The following is a 27,547-nucleotide window of genomic DNA, read 5'->3' on the forward strand; positions in this document are numbered from 1 at the left end:
TGTATATGGTTTTTACCATGCACTGTCAAGGCAGCTGTTGTCTCCTGTTCTCCACACACGCAAGTGTATTCTCCAGCATCCTTCAATTCTACGTCATGGATAAGCAGCTTTGTGACCGTGCCCTCCTGTCTCATTTTGTATTTGTCGCTGACTTTAAGCAAACTGCTCCCCTTTCTCCACTCTACTTGAGCGACTTTGGTCAGCTCACAGCGCAGAGTGGCTGTTTGACCTTCTGTTACTTCCTCGTCCTTCAGGCTTTCCTTGATGCCTGCAGGCAGAGCTGAGGATGTAATGGACAGAGTGTTAAAATGGAGCAGCAAACACAACCTCCAGGTGAAGGGCAGGGGTGGGGGAAGGAAAAGCTAGAGGAAGAGTGGCGAGCTGCCTTAGGGCCTGATCTTGCATGTACTTCACAAGAGGATCAGGTCCTAAATATATGTATTGCATTAGGAGTTGGGGTGCAGGTCTTTCCAAATAAACCATAAAATGTGAATTAATTCTCATGACCATGACATGTAAAGTCAGACTCAGAGAAACTATGCAGAGATGACAACGGACACAGGCAACAAAACAAATCCAACCCATAAGCCTGATAATTAGGACATCTACATGATAATGGTTATTACCGTATACTGCTAAGGAAGCTGTGCACTGCTTGTCCCCACACACGCAAGTATAATCACCAGCATCATTCTCATCTAGATTATGGATCACCAGTTCTGCAGTGGCATCCTTCTGCCTCATTTTGTATTTCTCACTAGGTTTGAGTAACGTACATCCCTTTTTCCACTCCACTGAAGCCGTTTTGGTCAACTCACAGCGCAGAGTGACTACTCCACCCTCAGTAGCTTCTTCATTTCTTAATTCTTCTTTGAAGAGAGCAGGAAGGGCTAAGAACAAAGCAAACATTTTCATGACATGCTGTACTTGGTCACCAAAACAAAAAGAATAAACAGCAGGAATGGGAGGAAGTCTTCATGTATAGACAAAGCTCTAATTTCCTCAGTATAATTCAGTCTGAGAAAATAACATAGCCGGTTACACCATGGTCAGGAAGAAAAGCTAAAGAAAAAATATATAAGGTTTTGCCTTATGTGCTAAGGATACCTACAGAACTAGCCCAAGAGTCAGAATGAAGCTGAGGAGCAGAATTGGACTGACCTCTCGAAAGTGCTTGGGTAATAATAAAAAAGAAAAAGAAGAGGAAGGGTGTCTCCATTGTGGACATCTGATAAAGGCCATCACAGCAGGAAGTTCAGGTGTATCCTCATAGCTATCCCCCTTTTGAAACAGCTAACAATCATTCAGAGCATAAGACTGGATGGTAATGTGGTAATATTAGTTGGGGAAGCAATAGGATGGGACAATGTCTGCTAAATCTTTGGAATGGCGTGAAGACCACTTTTGTACATAGAATGTGTAGGAAAGAACAGGAGAGAAGGCTCTCCAAGTTCTGACTCTGACTAGTAAGAAATAAATATTTGAGACTACGGATGAAGAGGATAACTGGCCTCACACCAATTATGAAGCAGAAGAGCTCATGGTTTTTAGAAATAGCAATAATGGAGAAGAACAAAAGGAAACTTCTGTTTGCAGCAAGAAAGCAAGATTAAATAAATGCAAGAATTGTTATTTATGACCAAGCAGAAACAAACTTACAGGACAAGGCAGTGTGAGAAAGTGGTAACTTCTTGAAGAAACAATATCAAGGGCAATAATTACAATATTAACTACAAACTATCCCTCCTCAAGGAAACATGGAATAGCCTGCCTAAATCACAAATAGCCTGCCTAAATCACAAATTCTTCAATGGCCTGAAACTCAAGAGACCTATAAAATGCGAGAGATATTAATGAGCGTGAAGTAATTATTACAGAACATAGGGCCAAAATGAGAAAGGCCAGGTACCCTGCATGTCTCAAGAAGTTCAGGGGCAGTTCCTCATTCCTGGGCTCTGTCATCTGATGGGCAAAGGGAGGGAGAAACTCACAGTGGAAGAATGAATTGAGCAAAGTTCCTCAAGACTCTGTCTGGAGTTCAGTACTATTCAGGATTTTCTTTAGTGATGTGGACAATGAAATTCAGAGTAGTCTTATTAAATTTGCAGATGATACAAAGCTGGGAAGGAAGAGAAGCTCAAAGCACTTTGCGAGAGGATTAGGATGAAGAGGATCTTGACAAAACAGTGGTGTGAAAAATAGGCTGCAATTCAGCAAGAGCAGGTGCAAAATATATTCAGGAGCAGTCAGCAACACAAGTACAAGATGGGGAGCAATAGGGAGCAGATCTGCAGAGAGGGATTTGGGGTTAACAAGAGATCACATAGCAAATTCAAGTCAAAAGTGCAATTTCGATGTGAATAAAGCAATCATCATAATAGGATATATAAACGGGAGTGTCATATGCAAGACATACGAAGTTCCTTCATCCTACTCCACTCTGGTAAAACCTCGGATGGAGCATTTTTGTCCATTTTGGGGCACCACACTTCTAGAAAGATGTGGATCAACTGAAGATGGTCCAGAAAGCAACAAGGGTGGGCCAAAGTCTAGAAAACATGACTTATGCAGAAAAAGTAAAAGACTTGAAGTTGCTTAGGCCAGAAAAGAGAAGATAAAATGGAGACATGACAAAAGTTTTCAAATCTGTAGAAGAGTTTCAGAAAGAGAATGATAATAAATATTTCTCCATGTCCACAGAAAATGGGACAAGAAGTAATGACTTAAGCCAACCTAAGAAAGATTTTGGTTTGGCACTGGGAAGAACTTTCCAGCAATAATGATAGTCAGGCAGTGGAGTGAGTTATTGAAGGTATTGTGGATTCTTTACCACTGGAGGTTTTTAAGCACAGGCTAGGCAGAGGTGCCTTGGGGCTCAAGGGTGGACTAGATAATCTGCAGAATCCTTTCCAGTTCTATTTTCTATAGTTAAACTGGGGGTTCAAGACTGAAATCATCCTTTTTATTGGTAAATATCAAGATGAAAAGGTCTTGGTAGCAGAGCAAAGAAACTGATTCGTTGACTTTCCAGGTGAGAAAGATGGATGTAACTCTACTGCTTGCTGTCCTCGCTGTCAAGTTCAAGAATCAAGTTCTGTTTGTGTTATTTAAAATTATCTGTCAAATCTTAACATAAAGTGATCTTAGATTTCAAGTTAAGAAAAATGAATGCACCAGCTACTCCATCTCTCCCCGCTCAAGTCCAAAGCAGGTAAAGCAAAACAAAAAATGCAAGCAAGTGGAATCCTTCAGCTTTAAGTGTGATATAAAGCAGTGTAACCATGCATCAACCAGAGCAGGAAGAGGAAAACAGAGAAGAATATTAGTATAACCAATGAAACTAGAATTCTAGTTAGAAATGGATGAAAATCAGAAAAAAAGGCAAGAAAACACATTATAAAAACAATTAATGATGGCAAGAGAAAGAATTCATTTTGAGTCAGTATTGAGGCTTCTAGAGGAGGTAAGAGAAATGTCACACATTAAAATCTGACTTTCTGATTCAGGTATTTTACCATGCACTATCAGTGCTGCAGTAGTCTTCTTGTCTCCACACACGCAGGTATAGTCCCCAGCATCCTTGACTTCTAAAGCATGGATCAGCAGTTGTGTAGTGGTACCTTCCTGTCTCATAGTGTATTTTTCACTTGATTTGAGCACTTTGTGCTTCTTTTTCCACTCCACAGAGGCAGCCCTAGATAGCTCACATTGGAGTGTGGCTGTTTCACCTTCTGTGGCTTCCTCATTCTTCATTTCTTCCTTGAAGTGTACAGGCAATGCTGAGGAATTCAAAATGAACAGAATGCATGACCATAGCAGCTATCCAAATAACTATTTATCTGTGGTCCATGGACTACATGTGACAAGCAAAGCTTTCCCTAATAACGCAGGATTAATGATCACTCTGAGAACCACATGATGGTGACTTGAGAAAGGTGGAGAACACCTTGCTCACAAGGCAGAGGTTTTTCTTACAGACTGGTCTTTGGAAGGAAAATAGAGAACCACACCAGTCTCGATTTCTTCAAACTCTGCAGGACTGAGTCCTGCATTACTTTGGCTATTGCCTAGCAAAACAGAAAATAAAGCCTAACTGGAATGTCTGTTCTATCGCAATGCAAATCATTTCTAAAAAGGTTTGTAAATGATAGCTATCTGAGGCATCAATCTCACTTTTCCATGAGATGTCTCCTCAGAACATGGTTAAGTAGACCTTAACTGTCATATTATTCTCAAAGAATGTTTAATACCAGGCTGAAAACTATCTCAAAAATATCCCATCATTAAATCGTAATATTCTCTGCCTTAGGATTGTAACGTCATTACAATCAACATAGTGATGACATATGATAGTCCTTTTTTAGGAACTACTACTGAACATGAACATCAAAGTGAGTTGGAACCAAGACGAATATCCCAACGGAACCTGGAATTTTTGCAGTGAATGCTTGACCAGTACCTGATACTGACCAGCACATTCAGGCCCTTATTTCTATGTCCATCCAGTTTTCTAAACTGATCAGAAACAGGGTTCCAATTTCGAAGCTGATACTACCATGCTTTTAAAAAACAGATGGTTGAAAATAATGCACTGAAATGGGAATATATTTTTTACCGTTCACTTTTAGTGCAGCTGTGGTTTCCTGATCTCCATAGCGGCATGTGTAATCTCCAGCATCTGTCAGATCTAAATCACGAATCATCAGCTCGGCAATTGAGCCCTCAAGTTTTATGGTGAACTTCTCATCTGGCTTCAGGACTCTGTCACCTTTTCTCCATTCCACGGAAGCTGCAGGCTTGTTCAGTTCACAGCATAAAGTGGCCATGCCACTTTCTGTGGCTTCCATGTTCTTCAATTCTTTCTTAAAATGTGGAGGAAGGGCTGAAGATCATAGGTTAAGAGAGAGCACTTTAAAAATGAGGAAATACTGCATCTTGATTGCTCCACTGGATTAAAACCCTTAAGCTCTAAAAATTTTGATTAAAATATACAGTACCTGAGTGGCAAATTACAGTGATTTCAGGGGCATCCCTGCCTTTTGCTTTGCAATAGGCCACATTTGGCATTGTCACAACTGAACTGGAAATCAGTGTTGCAAAACTCAGTATCAGAAGATATGCTTTAAAGGCATTTTAAGATATAAATAGTAGAAAGCTGACCCTGAACTTTCAAGGAACTACGCACAGCTCTAGCCTGTGCTAAGATTAGATGAATACTTAAAATGAACACGATCCGTTACTTAACCTCCAAGACACAGTGTATCATTCCTACCTGTCTTTCTCTATTTTATCACAACGGATAATCACCTTTTAATTCCATTCAAGAAAAAATAAATGAAATCTCAGTGATACACCTAGAGAAATTAATTCTCTGGAAATACGTAAAGTGTTATTTATGACTTCACCAAGGTCTTCATTATCTACCTCCAGATTGTATTAACAAGAAAAATCAGGGACTAAAAAGACTGTATGATGCTATTTATCAGCCCCAAGTGAGGGAAAGATATCCCCAGCGCTTGGTACAGCTGTCATAAAATTTAAAATAATAGATGGAATCAAGATCAGTTTGTGATCCTGCTTGAGATCACAGATGACAATGCAGAAAATCCCTATTAAACCCATGTATTTTACCATGCACTGTCAATGACGCAGTCGTCGTCTTGTCTCCGCACACACATGTGTAATCTCCCGCATCTTGCTCCTCCAAGCCATGGACTGTCAACTCCGCAATGGAATCCTTCAATCTCATTTTGTACTTGTCACTAGGCTTGAGGACTTCTTGCCCTCTCCTCCACTCCACTGGAGCGGATTTAGTTAGCTCACAGCGTAGAGTAGCTGTTCCGTCTTCTGTGGCTTCCATATTAATGAGTTCTTTTTTGAATAATGCAGGCAAAGCTAAGGGATGTAATATAAACAAAGAGTCCATCAAAACCATTAATCAGACCTTGAGGAGCACAGGACTAGGTTCTGAGCCCTGTCCTTCGCTATTAGAGCAAACTAAATCACAGTCTCCTTCAACAGTGATCCTGCACTATCTTGAAAATTGCATCTATTAGAAAACTACTGCGGGACCTTAGAGGGATAATTGTCACAATAACCTTCTTCTAATGTTGACTTATGCAGCATGCTCACCATTTCCCAGCTGATTCCAATAGTCCTCTGTATCTACTGCCATGTGAGTTCATCTGTCCTGAACACTAATCACTTGACTGAAAGTCATTGCCCTTGATGACAGCCTTGTTTTTTGCAGATCTCTACAGGAAATACCTTCCCCGATATCATAATTTACCTTTCTTGATCAGAAAAAAACTGGCAAACTAACTTTAGGTGCACCTTTAAGCCATAATTTCCAAGGGCATAATGGCTCTAATATCAGGAACTGGGGGCAGGGGGAGGTTTTTCAGCAAGTGACTGGCACGGGGAAGAAAATGCTAGTTTAGAGGAAGGGAAGAACAGAAGTGTATTTGATCAGGATAAAGAAGAGGAAGGAAAAGCATGCAGAGAAATCTGAGAGAAGACAGAGTTTTGCCTCCATAGTTTTGTCCATGTCCTTAAAAGCATTTCAGCATTAAGGTATATCTCAAATGAAAACAATTCTTTCATTTACTGGAACTACATGTGAATTGCCTCCGCTAAAGCATAACCAAGACTGTCACACTATTCACCATGGCAGAGGGAGGAACAAAATTTCTCTCACTACTCCTTAAATCAGGACCTTCAGAAAAATGATTTGGGTTTTTTCTTCCCCATCAGCAGGATGTATCACAGTCCTGCAAGGAAGAAGCACAGTCATCCATTCCTGAACGAAAAAAAAAAAACCCTCTTCCTAACTGAGCTCAGCATTTTTAAAACAAACTTTCCTTCAAGTTAAGCATTGAAATCCACTGATGCAAGTGAGACGTGAGTGCCAAATTCTCTGAAAACAAACACGTTGTGAGAGGCCTAGTCACTTCTGGCCTTACATATGGGTGCTTTTTTCGCTTTAAAATGAGCCAGCAGACCAAGAAAAGGCTGCAGAATCAAAACATCAAAACAGGCAAGAAAGGGACATCTCAAAGAAAAGGGGGATTTCTGAGATACCGATACCATAAGCGAGAATTGGTTTCTTTACCATGGACTGTCAATACAGCCGAGGTCTTCTGATCTCCACACACACACATATATTCTCCTGTATCTTCTACCTCCAGGTCTCGTATCAGTAGTTCTGCAGAAGTATCTTCCTGTCTCATCCTATACTTATCACTCGGTTTGAGAAGCTTGTCCCCTTTTTTCCACTCCACCGGGACACCGACTTTGCTTAGCTCACAGCGCAGAGTGGCTGTTGCACCATCTGTGGCTTCTCTGTTCTTCAGCCCTTCTTTGAAAAACGCAGGCAAAGCTGAGAGACAGCAAGACGGGCAGTGAGACGTAATGCTCCAAAGAGTTAAAATTAAACATCCTCCTCCTTGTCCCTATTATCTTGAACTGATATGCCAATACAAGAACATAAACTGTCACAAGCCTCCAGGAATCAGTATGAGGAAAGAAATCGTATCACCAGGCAAGGACTCAATAGTTGCAGTAATACACAGAGATATTTTACATGTACTTAGAGTCACAGATCAATACAGACAGAAGTAGAAAACATCAGTAGAAAACCCAATTTTTTCCTGTAAAATTTCAAGCAAAAAATAAATCTTAATTTGAAATTTTTGAAAAAAAATTGGTTTTCTCATATGAACTTTTAAACTGAAATGAAAGGAGGATGTTCGCTCTGCCTTCACATATTTAAGCAAATGAAAAGACATTCGACATAAAAAATGAAACACTGAAGTTTCATTCTAAAATGTCAGTTTGAAATGAAAATATTCATTTCAGTACATGGTGGGAAAACTAACATTTTTACCTGAACTGACATTCTCTTTCAAACACATCCGTTTCAGCAAAAATCAAAGTTCTCACTGAGAATGACTGGCAGCTAGAAGGTTTCAGCTTGCTTTACACATGAGACTAACTGAATACAATGACAACTGGCCCGTATGTATAAAAGCACCTTGTTGTCCCAGGAATGAAGTATGGGAGTAAGATTGCAAGTTCCCTGAAAAAAGCTTATCGGGGAATAACCTAATTTCTATGAATTTTTGGAAACCTAAAAATCGCTAAGTCACAGTGAAGGAGGTGGCAGGGCGCACTGGGTGCCCATCCAAATGAACGGAGGAAACACTACAGTTACTTTAAGCACGTTTCTGGGTTTGCGTGTTTTACCATGTACTGTTAAAACAGCCATAGTCTGCTGGTCTCCGCACACACAGCAATAATTTCCAGCATCCGCCGTGTCTACGTTTTGGATTATGAGCTCAGCAACGACACCTTCTCGTTTCATTCTATACTTGTCACTTGATTTGAGGGTCTTGAGTCCCTTTTTCCACTCCACGTTAGCGGCAGCCTTGTTCAGCTCGCAGCGCAGAGAGACGCTTTTACCTTCCGTAGCTTCTTCATCCACCAGTTCTTTGATGAAAAGAGTAGGTAGGACTGTAGAGTAAATGCAATATGGACACGGCATCAAAGCTGAGAAAGTCTGACCCATGAACTTACTCTCTTTTCTTATTTCTCTGCAGCTGCATGTCACTGATGCCATAAAACCTTTACATTTCAGGACTGTGTTAAAATCTCTAGCATTTCAAGAGATTTCAGTTTGCCTTTTAATTTCCTGTCCTCACCCTTTAAAATCTGCTTCAAAAGCCTGTCTTTCTATCTGCAGCCTTAGTTGACAAGATCGAGTCATCACCCTTTATTATATGCATCAACAGAAGTATAGGCATAAAACCAGAGGCCACATTTCAATGCGAGGCCTAAAGCTTTTTGTTTCCTTTGAGAGAACCAGCGGTTCTACAGAAATGCCTGATTTATTGCACTGTCTGTACTTCTATAAACAGGGCTCCTTCAAATAAAACAGTTACAAACAGGCTGCCAGCTTTCTGCAGAGATAAAATACATGCTTTGGGAGACTAAAAAAACAATCGACAAAAAAGGGGTGGGAACTGCAGGAGCATAAAAAGGCTGCGTTTTCATTAAGACAGTCAGTGTGTAGCATCATATACCGACAAAAGCTTGCTCGTCTTGGGAGCAACGTTCTAAGTAACACAAAGCAAATATTAGTCCCACTTTTAGGACAATTCCTGTGGGAAAACTTTTAAACAAGCAGCTACACTGGACTAGGAGATCGTACTGAGTTGGGAACCTGTACTCCATTTGCTGTTTAAACATAGCATCTAGGAAGACAAACAGCACATCAAGAAGAGATCGGGTAAAAAGAGAGAGAAGGAAAACAGGAAAGGAAAATCAATCAGCAATGGAGGAGCTGGAAAATATACAGGAAAAAGATGCAATAGGAGAAAAAGAGGAAGAGTGTCTGGAATATACAGGTTTACTTGGGGCATGCGCCTCAGATTTCTTTTTACCATTTACTATCAACGCAGCTGTAGTCTGTTGATCTCCACACGCGCAGCTGTAATCGCCAGCGTCTGTCAAATCCAAATCCTGGATCATCAGCTCCACAAAGGGGCCTTCCTGTTTTATTTTGTATTTCTCACTTGGCTTGAGAACCTGATGCCCCTTTCTCCATGCGGCCGGGGCTGACTTGCTGAGTTTACACTGCAAAGCGACTGCCTCTCCCTCCGTAGCTTTCTTGTTCACCAGTTCTTCTTGGAAGAGGATAGGCAAGGCTGAAGGACGCAATACCAACAGAGACGGAATCAGAGCTAGAATGAAATGACCTGGACTTTTCCGTGAGCTACCAGACTGCAGCATATACATTTAGTTAAACATGCGTTACTGCTAGATGAATAGAGTGGTAAGTTTGGGGGGGGGGGGGGAAGAACTCCTACAGTAAAGGAAAAGAAATGAGAGAAAACAGCACAGAACCTAGCTATGCTGCGTCAAAGCAAAAAAGCACAGGGAAATGTCCTTTAGCAGGGTGACTCATAGTCATCACAGAGCTAAGAACATGAAACCTCTCCAAGAAACCATACTGGCAGGTCCTCAGAAGATCAGAAAACACCGAGCGTCCAACACACGAAGTTTCAGGGAAGGGCTAAATGATAAACAGGGGTAGAACGTTTACCGTTCACTCGCAAAGCAGCTGTTGTCTTCTGGTCTTCGCACACGCAAGTGTAATTCCCAGCATCCGTCAATTCTAGATCCTGGATTACCAGCTCGGCAAAACGGCCTTCCTGTCTCATTTTGTATTTGCCGCTTGGCATCAGCACCTTCTCGTCCTTCCTCCACTCGACCGAGTCAACCGCCTTGCTCAGCTCGCACTGCAGAGTGGCCGTTCCGCTCTCTGTGCCTTCCTCGTTCTTCAGTTCTTTTTTGAAACGAACTGGCAGGGCTGAGAGACGCACAATGAACAGGCATTGCAACTCAAAGCCTTACCCCAGCACCTCCGGTAAAAGGCTGAACTGTGATTTATCACGTAACTACCCAGGCCTTATTCCAACACTCTTATCCTCAAACACATCCTGCCATTTCTCTGGCTGGAAGAAAAAAACCCTTAAATGAACTGTTCTTTGGGAATCAAAGCCTCTGATTCGGTTTGGATCACACATATTATTGACAAACTTATCCTCATCATTAAGGGTGCTAAGCCCTCCTTAACAGAAAATCCCAAGGTGTCTTATGTTTCCATACTAATTCAATAAAACACACAAGCACGTCAGCAGCATTCATTTGAGAAAGGTCTCCGGGAAGACAGCACAACACACATACATGCAACACAGAGCACACTGAACGCTGATGCTGGATGGGGAATGGAGAAAGCAGTGACATGGTAACATGAAAAATAAGGATGAAAAAAGTAGAAGCGAGACATAAAGATAGGTGTTGTTAGGAACTACGCAGAAAGGAGGATGGAGGGGATGGACAAAAACGTTCCAGAGTTTCACGGGTCATTTCTGACTTTTTACCATTCACTGATAAGGCTGCTGTGGTTTTTTCGTTTCCCACAACACAGGTATAGTCTCCAGCATCCTTTGAGTCCAGATCGTGGATCAGCAGCTCAGCCACAGCACCCTCTCGTTTCATCCTGTACTTCTTACTTGGTCTGAGAACAGTGTGCCCCTTCCTCCACTCCACGGGGGCCTCCCTGCTCAGCTCGCAGCGTAGGCTGGCTGTCCCCCCTTCCAAAGCTTCCAAGCTCTTAAGATCTTCTTTGATGAGTGCACAGATGGCTGAGGGATGAAGCGTTCATTTTATTTAAGGGGCATCGGTACCAATCGGTTACCTCATAAGGGACTTAAACAGTGCCAAAAACAATTCCCTTGGTATACAGCTAATTAACTGCGACTCACCTGCACTTCCAGGACTTTAGTTGCATTTATATTAGCACACCATGAAATCAAGGGAAATAAAAACAAGATAATTATTTTACAATAATTTGATATCAAAGTAAGAACTCCTCTGTTGCCCAAATACTGTTGGTCACAGACACATGAAAAAAATGGCTCAGTAGCTGAAGGAAAGAACTGCACAGTCTCTAACAAAATAGCTGAGGCCATTCTTACCTCCTGGCTTAGAGCTCAGACAAGTGTCTCTGTCCAGAGCAGAAAACAGAATAGTTATTTCAGAAGCAAGGATAGATATTTTACCAGACCAGGAATATTTGATTGGCAGGACCTAGCAGGACCATGGCAAAAACAACAACAAATAGTCACAAGCCGGTATCTTATTCTTACCATGGATTTTGACTTGGGCTGTGGTCTGCTGGTCTCCGGTGTCACAGGTGTATCTTCCTGCATCTTCTGCCTCTGCATTATGAATCACCAGCTCCGCCACTGTCCCCTTCTGCTTCATTTCATATTTGGCACTTGCCTGGATCGTCTCTCCTCCCTTCTTCCACACCACAGGTGCGTCAGGTTTTGTGAGTTCACAGCGCAAAGAGACAGTTTTCCCCTCTTCCATTTCCGTGCTCTCCAGGGTTTGTTTGAAGAGGACAGGCACAGCTAGAGCACAGAAACACAGAGATCAGGTATGACACGTACCTTCTCCTGTTCTTCTCCCGCTGTGCAATAAGCACTCCAGGGCAGCTGTCACTCCTTAAAACTAACACACTTCCAGCCAGTCCTCTTTCATAAGAGCAGAGCAGTGGGATAGGCAGCAGCAGAGAGTTTTCTTCCCAACCATGTCACTCTGTTTGGGAGCAGGAAGAAAACTCTCTCCCAGGTATTATCAGATCATTAGGGATTCCTTGGGGTATGAGAGAAGTTTCTCTTATCTTTTGTAGGGACTACTTCACGGTCCTCTGCGCATCCTCACCTATCAAATCCCCAGCCGCTGCAGGGCTCTGTGACAGTACTCACGCCCTCTCTCTCTCCTGCTTTCCTCTGTGGCATGTACTACTTTTCAAGGTCTCCAATTCTAATTCCAGTCTTAACCACAGCCATGTAAAATAGCTAATAGTTTGGGAACTCTGGCATGCAGCGTATAGAACATGAAACCTTAACATTTATTTCCACCTCAGTGGGAAGTTACAGGCCTAAAATCCCAGAAACATAATGTGAAACCACATTCAAGAAATACATAAATGTACTTACAAGTATACATATTATTGTTAAATTTTAACCATGAATTCACAGATGGCACTGCTGCAATGAAGAAGTGCTGTTTCTTTATAGCAACTCTATTACACAATGCATTAGGAAAGTGTTGCCACGTATCTAGTCTGCCTACCATTTACTTTCACCCGAGCAGTGGTCTTCAGTTCCCCAGCGCTGCAGGTATAGATCCCAGCGTCTACTGACTCGACATCTCGAATAATGAGTTCTGCCACAGTATCGTGCTGTTTAAACTCATACTTCTCGCTGGCATAGAGAACAGTGTCTCCCTTCATCCATTTCACTGGCATATCAGGTTTGCTGAGCTCACAGGTCAGCTTGACTTGTTTTCCTTCTTTAGCCTCTTCATTTTGGAGCTCTTGCTTGAAAAGAACAGGTTGCTCTGAAAGGGAATATTGCAAATGTTTAAGGAAATGCATGAGCTTGGAAATCACTTTTTTCCTTTTTGTTTCAACCCTTTTTGTTCAGATACAAAACTACAGAAACAAAAAAAAAAACTAGCAAGCAAACTAAATAGATTTTTTTTACAATTCAGCACTCCACAGCAGCAAAAAAATGCTTAAGACCATATACTTTTTTCTTTTAACTAAACTACTATTTGGACTATTCAAGACATTGCCACTATTACTGTTGTTACTGTAAGCACTAGCGTTAAACACTGCTGTTGCTACTAATGACACAAACAGTATGGAATTGGTTTCAGCACTCCAAAGAATAGCGTGAAATTTCAGCCCTCAAAGATCTTAAGCAGTGGCCAGTTACTTAGTTATTTGAATTTTGATTCCCTGTGCCCTCAGCAGTGAAAGGAAAACAGAAATGGTGTAATATAACGCAGAGACTCTGCCAGGGCCCAGGCGTTAAGAGAAAATTTCCTCCTTCAGCTTCCACATATCATTCCGGGATGACAGCCAGATCCATGGAGCGAGGCAGAGAAGACACAGAACAACAAAGGTCAGTGCCATCAGTGAACCAACTTCTGGAGAAGCTCCTGGTGATACAATTCTCAGAAGCTGGTCAGGGATGGGAGACACTGAACTGAGTTGCGGATTGCTGGTTGGAACTGGACCACAGACACAAAAAGCTGCAAAACCTTACCGAGGCGATCTCATGCATAACACGGAGGACACAAAGAAACGACAAAGCATCTTCTGACACGACCAGTGGTACTAATTTCTCATTATGAGAACCAACAACATATTTTTAACAGACATGAAGGACAAGCTTAAAAACCAGCACAGAACAGACACAGAGAGGAAAGCAGAGCTGCCAGTGAAAGGATCCCGGTGGAGATTCCCATTCAGGCTCTATCCCAGCCTGGGATTCCAGGCTTTAAGATGAGTTAGTGTAGAGCAGGCACTTATTGTGGAAGAGGAAGGAGGAAGAAACCTCTACTGAGGTCGTGAAAAGAAAGAACAGTTTCTTGCTGTCTTCTGCTGTCTTCTAGTACAGGCTTATGAACGCGCAAGTCTTCTCCCTGACCATCGCCGTGCCATCCTATCTCTGCTCAAGGAAAACCAGCGGAGGTATGCAGTGAACCATCCCCATACTATAATATTCCCATCTAAGGTCCAACAAACACACTGGCAGTTCTCCAGGATTACAAAACATTAATTCCCTAACTCTAGCTTTATTATACACCTAACACTATTCTTGAACATACACAGGTAAACATACGATGAGGCCTAATTTGTAGCATTTTTGCTCTTTTTTTCACCTATCCACATTATCTAGCAGTTATTTCTACTTATTCTAAACTCTCCTGCAGTTTTGATGCTTGAATTACCTTTAACAACCAAACTGGCGGATGTTTTCGTATCACCAGCTTCAAAAGTAATGACCCCCGAGTCCTTCAGTGAGAGTTTTTTCAAGGTTAGCAAGTGATATCCACCAGGCTGAGACTGGATGTCATTAAGTTCATTGGTATGGAGTGGGGTTTTATCCAAAAACCACTGCACTTTGCTATAGTCTACAGGAGAGATTCTGCATTTGAACACGGCAGATTCTCCTTCTAACACATTGACATCTTCCAGGTCTTCTGTTATTAGCACTTTCTGGCCTGAAAGGAACATAGATACATCTATTACTGGAATCTCCAGCTTCTAGCATGAAAATTGGTACGGAAAATTCCAAGACTTCTTGCACGAGTATTTCATAACAACAACAACAACAACAACAGAATCATGATAAAGAAGTCTGAAATATAACTCTCTTGTTACTGAACAAAACAATTATTCACAGGAAGATAATATACATATTTACAGGACACACACCAAAATAGGATGAAGACAACTTCAAAATAATAAAACACGTATAGTAGAACAAGTACTCAGTACATTGTAAACCCAGTATTATAACCTTTCTCCTAAAGGAACTACCTGGAACAGGGACAAAGTGAAGCTCTGAGTGCCACTGTGTCCTAGACATCAGTGAGCCTATGAGAACTACCTCTGCTTATTGTATTTTTCTGGAGCAAATATAGCTTTCTCTCTATGGGATATGACCACTCAGCTCCCCACTTCTTTGAGCTCAGCCCGAACACAAACACAGTGGGAAATGGAGCGTCTGTCTGGGTGCAGCTTTAATAAAAGGAAATACAAAACAGCCCTGAAAAACTGTGTGTATGTGTGTATATATATACATATATATAATGTGTGTGGGTGTGTGTACATATAAAAGGTTATCACTGTACACAAAGACATACCTAATGCTGCTCCTAGTTACAAAACCAGTAGACGGAGTTTTTACTGAACCGTAAGTACGATGCTGCCATATTCTTCATGACTTATGTTTATTTTACATGTTACCTCTTCGAGCCAAATAATCTTGAGCTCTGTGACAGAGATGAGTGGTTTTTTCACTCAAAAAAGTAAGTGTCAGAAACCTCAAACCAAATTCAGACGGCTCAAATCCTGAGGCAACAAGGGGGATTAAGCACACCTCCTTGCTTCTCAAAGCTGCAGTGGCAGATGGTCAGAGGTGCAGGACTCAGCCTTAACCCCCAAGTCTTTAATAACCTCACAGCACGCTGCCACTGCAGCTCCGTGTGACTGTTCTCAGATTGTTCCTCCTATTCTCTTCATTGCTTCATCTATCTCATCTCAAGAGTTTCTCCCAAATGGGGCTGTGACGAGTGGACTGTGAGAAGCAGTAACAACCAAACTTCATTTATTCCCTGTACGTACTGCCCTGCCATCTGCACTGGCCACCTCACCCCTTCCTCAGTTTGTTTGCTGCATGTAACATCAAACAAAACCTGCTTGGGCTGTGCTTTTCAGGTGGAGGCTGCAATTCGCCTCTAAGGCACAGAGGGATGCTAAAAACATACAACGAGCACCGGACCACTCATCTACTCATCGTCTTTGAGAGGCCACTACTGGAAAGGGGCATCAAGAGACATGGAGAAAAAAGCCTAGAGGCAGAATAAGTTTTCCCTTGTCCAGCAGCAGGCACCACGAATCTTATGAATCATATATCCAGAAAGAAACACCAGCACCTCCTCACATCAGCATTTTGTTTTTTAAATCAGACCTAAAGTATTCCCAGTGTAAATGCTTCAGATCAACAGGTTGCTCTGCAAGTGCAGTTCTCAGTGTTGCTAAGATTTTGCCCATACGTCCTGCACTGTATATACACACCATGAGTCAGATATAGCCAGGAATCAGTGGCCGTACGCTGAGAAATAGATCTGCCTACGCATAGGTGGCAGCACTTAGACATCTGGCCATGCAGCCACCCAGAAGCACTGGGCTAGTTTGTATAGTTCCTTCCCTCCCAGGGTGTTTTGCCCTCCGCATGTCTGTCAACACAGGTCATGCACAGAGCTGCTGGTGAGACCAGACTGCTGGAGTTTCAGAGATCTGGCATAAATGTACAAGTTCCACCAAGGTAACACTTCCTGCTGGAGAAACAGGCTGTATAGTCATGTTCCCCCCATTTTACCTTGTACGACTAGCTTCGCTCTGGACTGGGCATCCCCAATGTCGCAGGTGTAAGTGTCATTGTCATTTTTCTCCAAGTTATTTATGGTCAGCTGCAGGAGTTTGCCTTTCTGGGTGATCTCGTATTTCCTGCTTGCCCTGAGTTCTGCTATGCCTTTCCTCCAGACCACAGAGGATGCGGCTTTCTCACTCTGGCACACAAAAACTGCAACTCCATTTTCATTGACTTTCAGATCTGAAAGTTCCTTGACAAAGTAATTGGGTTTTTCTGCAGGAAGAAAATAAAAGAGAGAATTTGTCACCCAACAAGTCCTCAGCATAAACAGCGCAATCTTGGCTCTCCTCTGTCCCCAACTAGTAGAATCACAGAAAACAGAGATGGAAAGGATCTCAGAAGATCACCAAGCCCACTTCCTGCCATAGGATGTACCAGGTAAAATATTATCAGATATCTGGAAAGCTTAATGACATTGTACAGGTGATCGTGAGATCTCATCTGGCAAGCTGCATATAATGTTTGATGCCCATATTCAAAAAAAATTAATACAAATTGACATTTTTGATTAGCTCATCAATTAATGCAAAAGATTCTTCAGGACCTAGAAGGTTTTTTTGCAGAATTTTAAAAAAAATTTTAATCCATAGAAATCTTTGAAAACCAAATTTGGTCCTGTTTAGGGAAACAGGAGAGAAGAACATCTCCCGCAGGTTGCAAATTTTTACCCCAACTTTTATACTTTCCAGCCCCTGCGTGCCCTTCTGCTGACCTTGCACCGTGATCCTGGCTTTCGTTTTTGAGACCTCTGTCTCACAGGTGTACTCCCCGCTGTCCTTGACTGTGGAGTCATGGATGATCAGAACGGCTTGTGTTCCCTCTTGCTGCAAGTCGTATTTCTGGCTTTTTCGGATTGCTTTGCCATCCTTGTACCACCGAATGCTTGCATCGGGTTTTGACAATTCGCAGCTCAGGCAGATGTCCTGCCCTGCTGCTGCTGTTTTATCCTCCAGTTGTTTTGTAACCTCTGTAGGTTTTTCTGAAGGAGAAAAGAGTCCTGAATAAAAATCTACAATCATGATCAATATAGGGAGTTTTGTTGTTTTTTCAACTAAAATATACAATAAATTTTCATGTTGCCCAATGAATGATTCAGGTTATGATGGGAACAGAGGGAAATAGAAGCGTTCTTGTTTAGTGCACATTCATTGCAGTTATGGGCTCTCAGTGAACAGTAGTGATCATTTATAGGAATTGCAGACTTGTCTGGATGGCATTCACATCAGAGGCTGTCATTTTGCCTTTACTGGCATGTGCATTTAGGGTGCGATTTACCTCACCAAATGCAGACATCAACCGTATGGAGATATGTTGTGGAGGCAACCACTCCAGGTCCCCTTTATAGCCAGCAGTGATCTACTCAGTACAGGCAATGGTGTTCAGGCAACAGTTCATTCTGTCCTAAATATGTCCAACTGTGGCAGAGGAACCATGTCCGAAAGCTACCCATTTCTTCTCTCTGCTGGCTACCCAGGGAGCCTTGGGGGACTATTTCAGATGCACACATTCTAGGTAGCAGCTGTGTGTACAGTTAGATATGATGAAGACCATCCCTTCAGCTTAGACTTAAAGGATATTTGCATTTACAGTTATTTGAACAGATCATTCTTGGTCCATTATTAATGGAGCTAGAGGTAGAGAGAAGTGCACTTGCAACACTAATCAATGCATTCTGCAACTCTTCAAACATCTATAAAAAGTTTCAGCCTTTCGCTTGTTTTTCAGGGAAATTCTCAGTGCCTCTGGGCTCACAGGGAAGGTTGCTGTTCACTTCCATCACGTCAGGAGTTTGCCCTCATGGTTTACTGAGATACGCTATGAAAAGAAAACACTCAGACCCCATAATCAGTTTGATCTCATTACCTTTCACAACCAGAGAGGCCTTGGAGGTTAGACCACGGGCAGTGAAAATGACTTCTCCAGTATCAGCAACAGTCGCACTTTTGATATTGAGCGTATATTTCCGACCCATGTTAAATACTTCAAATTGCCCACCGCTTGCCACTTTGCTCCCATTCAGTGTCCAGTGGAAGTCATCGATGCTTTCATGGGACAAAATACACTCAAAAGTGCAATCTTCTCCCTCCTGGATTTCAGTATTCTTCAGCCGTTTGGTTATGCCAATGTTTAATTCTGGAAGGCAAAAAGTAGGTTAATACAATGATTATAACGAGAAAAGGCTTTAAAGACTGACATGAGTAGTGGTGTTATCATTTTTAGCTCATCTGGCTCGTTTATCTACAGGATTTGCAGGACAGCACTGCATTCCTTACTGATGCATTTGACGTGGGGAAGAGTTTTTCCGACACTTTCCCCTCAGAGTCACCGCAAGGCTATAGGAAAAGAACCATGTGAATCTCCTGGCTTCACTCTGGAATGACTGTGTGGAGAACAGCCTGCTCCGGGGAACAGAGTCAAGATTCAATAGGCTAGAGAGGGGAAAAGCTATCAGACCTAGGAAGCCTTTGGGATGCTGTGTGAAACAAAGGCTTTTGCCCATGCTGATCCGAGAAATGGGATGTTTGTGTTTGTTATTTTCTCACTGTCCAACCCCTCCTGGCGTTCAAAATGGACTGGAATTCAAAACTGGAATTCAAAAAATACCAAATAGGAGTTTGAAAGCCTTGAACACTCCTCCTTCCAACAGGCAGCCACAAGGATTAAAGGACCGGAGGAATTATTCGGGTCTTTAACAGACAATGTTCTAACTTTTACATTCCCACAACTGACTGAACTAATAGCTGAAACATGTGAAACACAAGGTTCTTTTATTTTAAGAAATTAGTAGCTCTTCTTGGGAGCATTTCTCCATTTTAGGGGTGTTCAGGAAAGAAACGTAATTGGCATGTTCTTGATATGTCCAGTGATTTTCATTAAAACACCAGGCACACTTACAAAAGAAGAATAACAAGGGGTGTTCAGACGTCATTGTGTTGTATAATAATTCTGGCAACACCGGTTTACAGTGGAGACCCTTGAGGCTCATGGAAGAATAGGTGTGAGACAAAGTGACCAAACCCATACGTATTCCCAGCGCCCCTCGACTGGCCACCATTGACTACAGTACTCACCCTGAACGCCAACCTTTGACTTGGCAACATCAGTGCCAATATCACACGTGTATAAACCTGCATCTGTCTTTTCGAGGTCACAGATAAGGAGGCACAGGGTCTTCCCAGACTGCGTCTGCTCATATTTGTTGCTAGAAGTGAGCTCCACACCATCCTTTTTCCAAACGGGTTTGACCTTCTCTTTGGAGACTTCACATTCCAGTTTAACCACACCTCGCTCCTCACCAAAAACATCGTCCAAGGACTTCATGAAGACAGCAGGCTTCTCTGAAGGTTAACAGGAACAAAATAGAGAACAATCAGGATATTTAAGTTGAGACGTTTTCAGCTGCTACCAGGCATTTAAAGAGGGCTTAAGTAAACTCCTACCAGAGCAGATGACACCAGTACAGGACCTCTCATACCTCATGATTTGAATGAGTTTGGGGGAAAGCAGAATTCATTAATGGGAGGATACAGGGATCAGGAAAGGCCTCCTGCATGGCCATGGAGTGGGAGCGATATTCAGCACTGTAATCGTGGTGCAGTGCTGTAATTTATGACTGTGCAGCTATGAGACTGCGAGGACTCCTTTTTTCTCTACGTTGCAGCATCTCTCAGATACAGGGTCTTGGCATCCCATGGGAGATGTAGTCACAGAGAATAGGGCCGAGGGCAAGCATGAAGAGTCTTAGCGAAGGCCAGAGGGACAACTTCATACTTCTGAGGCACAGATACTCAACAAGACAGACTAGGTTTAAGGAAGCACAGAATCGCCGAGGTTGGAAGGGACCTCTGGAGATCATCTAGTCCAACCCCCCTGCTCAAGCAGGGTCACCTAGAGCACGTTGCACAGGATCGCGTCCAGGCAGGTTTTGAATATCTCCAGAGAAGGAGACTCCACAACCTCTCTGGGCAACCTGTGCCAGTGCTCTGCCACCCTCACAGTGAAGAAGTTTTTCCTCATGTTCAGATGGAAGTGTCTGTGTTTCAGTTTGTGCCCGTTGCCTCGCGTCCTGTCGCTCGGCACCACTGAAAAGAGTCTGGTCCCATCCTCTCGACACCCTCCCTTCAGATACTTGTACACATTGATAAGATCTCCTCTCAGCCTTCTCTTCTCCAGGCTAAACAGGCCCAGCTCTCTCAGCCTTTCCTCATAGGGGAGATGCTCCAGTCCTCTAATCATCTTTGTAGCCCTTCGCTGGACTTGCTCCAGTAGTGCCACATCCCTCTTGTACTGGGGAGCCCAGAACTGGACGCAGTACTCTAGATGTGGCCTCACCAGGGCTGAGTAGAGGGGGAGAATCACCTCCCTCGACCTGCTGGCAACACTCTTCCTGATGCAGCCCAGCATACCATTGGCCTTCTTGGCCACAAGGGCACGTTGCTGCCTCATGGTTAACCTGGTGTCCACCAATCACCCGCCGCTTCTTCCGGGCGTTCCGGCAAGGCACAGGGTCTGTTGTCCCAGGTACTTCCCTGGCAGCCATGCCCATCTCCTCCTCATCCTGGAGGGCACTAAACCTGTTCTTCAGCTTCAGGTCTTCGGGAGGAGTAGGAGCCTTTCTCCTCCCACGAGCAGTGACCAGTTTCCAGCCTTCTTCTATGATGTTATGATGTACCGTTTCACACGGCACAGAGCCCTCCGGCAACTCCACTGCTGTGGGGGGTTGGGACTCCCGAAGCTGCACAGTCTCCAAAAATACCCTGTCTATCACTTGCTCCGCTTCTCGGATGCTGCGCAGCCTACTGACCTCCTCCCGTAACTCCCTTAGCTGACGACACAGCTCGCCAACAGCAGCACACCTCCTGCAGGAGAGCTGGCTGCCAGCCCAGGCCTCCCGGAGAGGCCCCAAGCACTCCCTGCGGCCTGAGACCTGGAGGGCTGCATCTGCCGTCAGAGGGTCAGTCTGGGTCCCAGCCTCTGACACAGCAACTCCAACAGCCACTGGGGAACGCGCTGTGCGGCGTGTCACGACCATACTTGAGGAAGCGTACACCACAGGTAACAGAAACGAAGGTACCTTCGCGCGTCCCTTCTGCGCAAACTGCTGCGTCTCTTTGCTGCCTCTGTTCACTGCGCTCTGGGAGCTGTGCTTTAGGCCTGGCTCTTATATAGGCCTCTCCCTAGCACTGGCTGAGAGGGTGCTTGACCGCCCTAATCAAGGGCCACCGGGACCAAAGGCCCCAACTCCCTCTGGTCAGGGGCAACCAAGAGAGCTCGTTAGCAGCAGCCACTCCTAGCTAGAGCTTTTCCCACGAGCTTTTCCCAGGAGAAGTCAAGGCCTCCTGCAGTTGTCCTTGCCTAGCTTCCCCTTTCCTCTTCACAGCAATCAGTTCCTCAGGGGTCCTCAGAAAGCCCACAACTTCCAGCAAGATCCTCAGGTTCTAGTCAGAGCCCAAACACTGCTGCGCAAACTGCTGCATCTGTTCGCTGCCTCTGGGAGCTGCGCTCTGGGAGCACTTGCGTGCATAATGCCACAGAAGCAGAGAAGGTTCATTAGGGATGTCCTCTCTCCTCGCAGCAGTCTAAAAAGGGTTCAGGTAGTTGTAAGAAAAATGCGTGAAGGGAAGTAACTGGGATGTAGCTCTTCCAAAGCTGGACAGCCAGCACTGCCATTTCATGAAGCAGAATTCACCAGAGTGGGCAGCGGCAATAAAAGGACATGCTGTACACTCTCTCTTAAAACATTTTGCCTCTCGTCTCTTTGCTTTGTTGCTTCCCTTTATAAAATTTAACATATATTTGATCCAGAAGACATTTGTTCTTTGTGTATAGAGGCAAAAATTTTGACCAGATATCAGAGAAAGCAGGAAGAGCAAATCCTTCGGGCTCTCTGAGTGGACAGGGTGAATTACTTGAGCATTACTTGAGCATGCATGTACACGTGTGTGGCAAAAGAAAATGCATTCACTGAAATTCTGATAAGAGAGTTCTACCTAAAGTTTTTAACATCCCTAAAATAATTCACATGACTTACTCAGCTGATGCACGAGAATGTGTTAAAGCACAGTAACTCAGCTGTGTGATGAAGCTCTAAGACATATTAAGGACAGTAACGAAGTGTGTTCTTATTGTCTAATCCATCTAACTCGGAACAGATGCATTGAAAGGTATGTGCTACCCTTAAAGCTACACTGAAGTTCAGCTCCTTGCAATCAAAATCTTTAGTAATAACACTATATAGACAATATACTACTGAAGAGAGCTACAAGTAAAGGAAATTGCCCTTGAAACTGTCCATACAACAAGTAAAAGGACGATGATAATTTATGGAAAATTTTGGCAGGACACCAAAACAATTTTCCTTAGAAAAATCGTCAGCTATAGTAGAAACTTACACTGGAAGAAAGCAACTGAACCCTTATTACTTCGCCCCAGAGAGGTGAAGCTTAGAGGCAGGACCGCGGCACGGGTATGGTAAATAACACCATAGCCTCCCTTCCATCTCTTGTTTGCTTTCAGAAGGAACGTGGTCATGACTCACCTATCACCTTCAGACACACACTCTCTGACACCTTGTCTGACTTCATCATCACTGTGCCAGCATCCTCAGGCTTGACTTGCTTCATGGTCAGCGTGTAGCAATTGCCAACACTCTTGATGTCATTGAAATTGTTGGTATAAAGGAGGTTGCCATTCAGGAACCATTCCACATCCTCGTCATCGTGGGACAGTTCGCATGAGAAGACGGCAGAACTCTCTTCTTCAATTTCCACATCCTGCAGGTGTTTGATTATTTCGACATTGCGGGCTGTAGGAAACCAAAATGCACCATCATCAGTGTTATCATGAATCAGTACTCTTTCCACAGCTAGATTTCATAGTGTTGAGAGTTTATTAGACGGTCTAGTCTGATCTCCTGTGCATCACAGCTCATTACATTTCACAGTCCGGCAAAAAAGCATCCATTACAAAAGACTATGCTGCCCGGCCCCCTCTATTCTCTTTTCCACATAAAACGGTTCTTTTTTTTTAAATTTAAAAATAAATAATTCTTTCTAAAATGCTAACAACATTACAGTGACCTCGAAATATCCCACAGAGCTCCAAGTCCCTGCGTGCTAGTCACTGAACGCACATATACACGTTATAACTAAATTGTCTCTGACTCTGCCACCAGTGAAATAGTTACGGAAGATGAGGGGAAGACTATGTTTTCAGTCACAAGTAGATAGCATAAAGAGATTAAGCAATTTGCTCAGGTTTAAGGAGAAACAAGAACTGAATTATTTTCTTTTCCAGTCACTGGCCACAGGTTTGTCTTTGCAATTACTCTATTTAAAAAAATGCTGTTTTTCATAGGACCGACTGACTCAGGAGGCTTTGGGAATATTAAATCATTTGGTCATTTGAATGAATCTCTTCTAGGCCAAACTATTAGCAAGAGATGCTCAATGGACTTCTGGAAACGATGCTGAGGCTTACCTACAAGTCTTGTGGAAAGTGACACTATGATCATCTTTCCTTAGAGCTTTTCCAGAGGTCAAAAACTGGCTAAACAATACTGCCATACCAGGATGAGGCAGAACACCATTAGGATTAATAAACATATAGCGGTGATAAAAGATACCACTGTGGTCAGCGAATGACTACAGTGGTCTGAATGAAAACCACAAGCATTTGCATCAAAACCAGAGGCCTGTAGCAGCTCAAAAAAAAAAAAAAGAACATTTTTAGCTAGAATTACCAGAGTGTACTAGTTCCTAGCATGAAATGGAAAATAAAGTCTTGAGAAAGAATCTTGAGATAAAGAAAGCCTTGAGACTAATAAATAAAGTCTTGAGAAAGATGCCTGAACTTCTGTCTACTGCCAAAACCTCTCCCAAATACTGCCTTTCCACACGCATAATCCCTTTGACAGGTAAGTGCTGGACTTCAGGATCTTGGAATATCAGCACAGTGCACATCAGAAATAGTCAGTGCACTTAAAACATTACATTCATATAAAATTAGAAGAGAACTGTGGGAATCGACCACAATTCAAGAAGAGAAACGTAGAGTGAAATACTAAATCAGAAAGGACATGCAACAGGCCAGCCTGCTTGCTGCAAACTGCTCGTACCTTCAACGGTCAGCATGGCTTCGGTCTCTGCGTTTCCCGCCCTGCACATGTACACACCAGCATCCTCAGGCTTCACCTTGAGAATCTTGAGCTCTGCTGAATGCTTCTCCCGCTTGATTTTGTACTTCTCAGAGGGCTCAATGGCTGTTTGGCCCTTGAACCATTTCACAACCTTTGGAGAAGGCTTGAAGTCACATGATAGGATGACTGAACGACGTTCCAAAACTATCTTATCTTCCATCTTCCTGGTGATCTGTATATTGCAATCTGCAAAGCAGGGTTGGAAAAGAAGAACGGATGAGGGCAAGCTGAAGAAAAGTTTCAAATCTCTATTTCATGTCAATTAATACAAAGGCCACTGTTTTGGGACCGTTCAGATGATGCTACAAGTTCCTGTCACAGGGCTGATTTGCTGAGAGGCCAGTTTGAAGCTACAGGGACATGATAATCTATAGGGAATGCTGCTGATGATACTTCTATAAGAAAATACTGTATATTAACTATCAAATGCATGGTCAAGTTCTCGTTCTGTGTTTATTCAGCTTCTCTCTAATTGAGGATTTTATTCAAATAGGAATGAATTAAAATCAAAACAAGAACTACAGATATTTACCACGGTGACAGCAGAAGACAGAAAGACTTTAAGCTTTGTCTCAGATCAAATCAATGACAAAATGGATTCAGTAAATGTGCTATCAAACATTTCTAGTTCAGAAATGGGACAAAAGAAACTCTCCTGGCAAATTTAATCTGCTCTGAATACTTTGGTATAGTTAATAATAATAATAATAATAAAAAAAGCGGAAACCACTTTTAGTGAGTAAAAATTAGAAATAATAGAGCAAGGAACAAAAAGATAGCACTCAACTGAATTATGATTGCTCCCTTTAAGGAGCAAACTCTTTAAGGTATTTCTTCCTTGATTTTACGGTGATTTGATTTTAGAGGTATTAATAAACTTACAAATTCTATATTTTTTAATGCTACAATTTAGAATATTATAAAAAACAACAACCAAAAGTCTCAAAAGTCAATTCCCTGCTACCTGAGGCACTTCTTTTGTCTTTAATTTTATGGTATCTTATTGTGACTCAACTAGTCTTAGCTCAAGAGATTTGAAAACCAAGCACATCAAACTCATCATCTAATCTAAGACACTTCCTGAGACACTGTCGTCTCATTTAGAGCATCCGACATTGCGTCCAACAACCAGCTGGGGACTAAGCAGATCGTCCAGGTATACATACATTTCCAAGCCCCCAAGCAGTGAAGCGTGCACATTAAACAGTAAGCCTGAACAATTATTTTCCAGGGACTGGGAGAAGGAGGGATCTCTCATGATCTAATTCAAACTAGGACATATTACCTCTGACAAGCAGGTTTGCTGTGGATTTTGATTTGCCAATTGAGAACTGAATGGTGCCTGTCATATCAGCAGAGGTTTTCAGCAGGGCCAGCCGGTGGATGGTGCCTTCTTGCTGCATGATAATGTTTCTGCTAGCCTGCAAGACTTCTCCACACAGAGACCATTTCGGGGGTTTCACAGATGGAATGGATATCTCACATTCAAATCTGGCTTCTTCAGGCTCAGTCACATCCTCATCACACAACTCCTTTACAATACTAATGGATTGCTCTGGATGAAGGAGGGAACAAGAGAAAAAGGGGATTTAGGAGTCGTGAAAGGACTCTTTCATGATCATCCTGCATGCTCATATCATCTGTACTTCACTTGAATACTGCACTTATCACCTCAATAAGCCTTAAAACATCCATTTTTAGATAAAGAAACATATAGGGCTGGTCACAGATCAGACTGTAAGACTGTGACACAGCATCCAGAGAATCCAGATCTCCTGATTCCCCGTCCTATTTGTAAAACAGAATGCCACCTTCCTATCCTGATATCAAACACGAGGCATTAGAAGATGGAATAGAAAGTTCACTGAAATGCAGATGTTGATAACAAGAAAGTCTTTGGTTAGCTACAGCAACATTTCTCTGAACAACAGACTTTCTCCAGTACATCTGGTAAAGTTCTCCGGAACAGGAATTTCATCACTTTTCTTAGGTACTATATATTCATTTTTCAGGATGTTCCTGCTCTCATAATTCTAAAAGGAAGCAATACCAATGGACTTCAGAAAAAAAATCACCACTTAATTAAAATACTTTTAATTAGTGCCTGTTTTAGGGTAAGTGAAGAAGGCTTTCTGGACCAACCAATTTTTCTTCCAATGTATCCTGGAGGGAAAAAATGGTTTACTACCTTCAACAAAGAAGTGAGCACTGCTTTTGTCATCGAAGGCATCGCAAGTGTACGTGTCCTCATCTTCATAATCTGCATCATTGATGATGAGTTTCCGATAGACACCATCGCTGACAATTTCATATTTGTCACCAGGGTGAATTTCAACATCCTTCTTATACCATCTGACTTTGGCACTTGCACGAGACACTTGGCACTCTAGGAATCCACGGTGCTTTTCAAGAGCAATCTTATCTCGCAAAGGCCTCACAATTTTTACAGGTAGCTCTAAAAGGAATTAAAAAATACGCAATAGTCAGTGCAGTTGTACTGAAGGCTGCCAAATGAAAACTCATTAGCAATATTTCTTTTCTGATCAGTTATTTGGATGATGGCAGGAATCCCCACTTTATCAAGCCCTGAACTAACACACAGTAAGTAAAGAGCTCAGGAAAGGAAGTCTTTGTTATCTCTGTTTTACCACTTGGAGGGCTGAACTGCAGAGACACTTTTATTCAACATTACACGGCAGTGCTGCAGCAAAGCCAGGGACTGATCTCAGATTTCCTGGGTTGCTCTTCAGTGTATTAATTTAAAAGT

At 42.7% G+C, this 27,547-nt stretch overlaps 1 protein-coding gene across 1 annotated transcript in view; it reads right to left on the bottom strand.

Annotated features, from left to right (window-relative positions):
• Positions 1 to 27,547, bottom strand: part of LOC136991347 (obscurin-like) — a 139,307-nt gene that overhangs the window by 83,531 nt on the left and 28,229 nt on the right. Inside the window, 21 exon segments of the mRNA XM_067292214.1 lie at positions 17 to 280; positions 627 to 890; positions 3,516 to 3,779; positions 4,616 to 4,882; positions 5,632 to 5,895; positions 7,112 to 7,378; positions 8,245 to 8,511; positions 9,441 to 9,704; positions 10,103 to 10,369; positions 10,944 to 11,207; positions 11,712 to 11,978; positions 12,706 to 12,972; positions 14,374 to 14,646; positions 16,530 to 16,796; positions 17,296 to 17,562; positions 18,447 to 18,716; positions 19,655 to 19,921; positions 23,122 to 23,388; positions 24,700 to 24,966; positions 26,066 to 26,335; positions 26,969 to 27,235. Of these exon segments, the coding sequence (XP_067148315.1) occupies positions 17 to 280; positions 627 to 890; positions 3,516 to 3,779; positions 4,616 to 4,882; positions 5,632 to 5,895; positions 7,112 to 7,378; positions 8,245 to 8,511; positions 9,441 to 9,704; positions 10,103 to 10,369; positions 10,944 to 11,207; positions 11,712 to 11,978; positions 12,706 to 12,972; positions 14,374 to 14,646; positions 16,530 to 16,796; positions 17,296 to 17,562; positions 18,447 to 18,716; positions 19,655 to 19,921; positions 23,122 to 23,388; positions 24,700 to 24,966; positions 26,066 to 26,335; positions 26,969 to 27,235 (5,601 nt within the window).

This window comes from Apteryx mantelli, chromosome 2 (assembly GCF_036417845.1).
Source record: "Apteryx mantelli isolate bAptMan1 chromosome 2, bAptMan1.hap1, whole genome shotgun sequence".
Lineage (NCBI taxonomy): Eukaryota > Metazoa > Chordata > Aves > Apterygiformes > Apterygidae > Apteryx > Apteryx mantelli.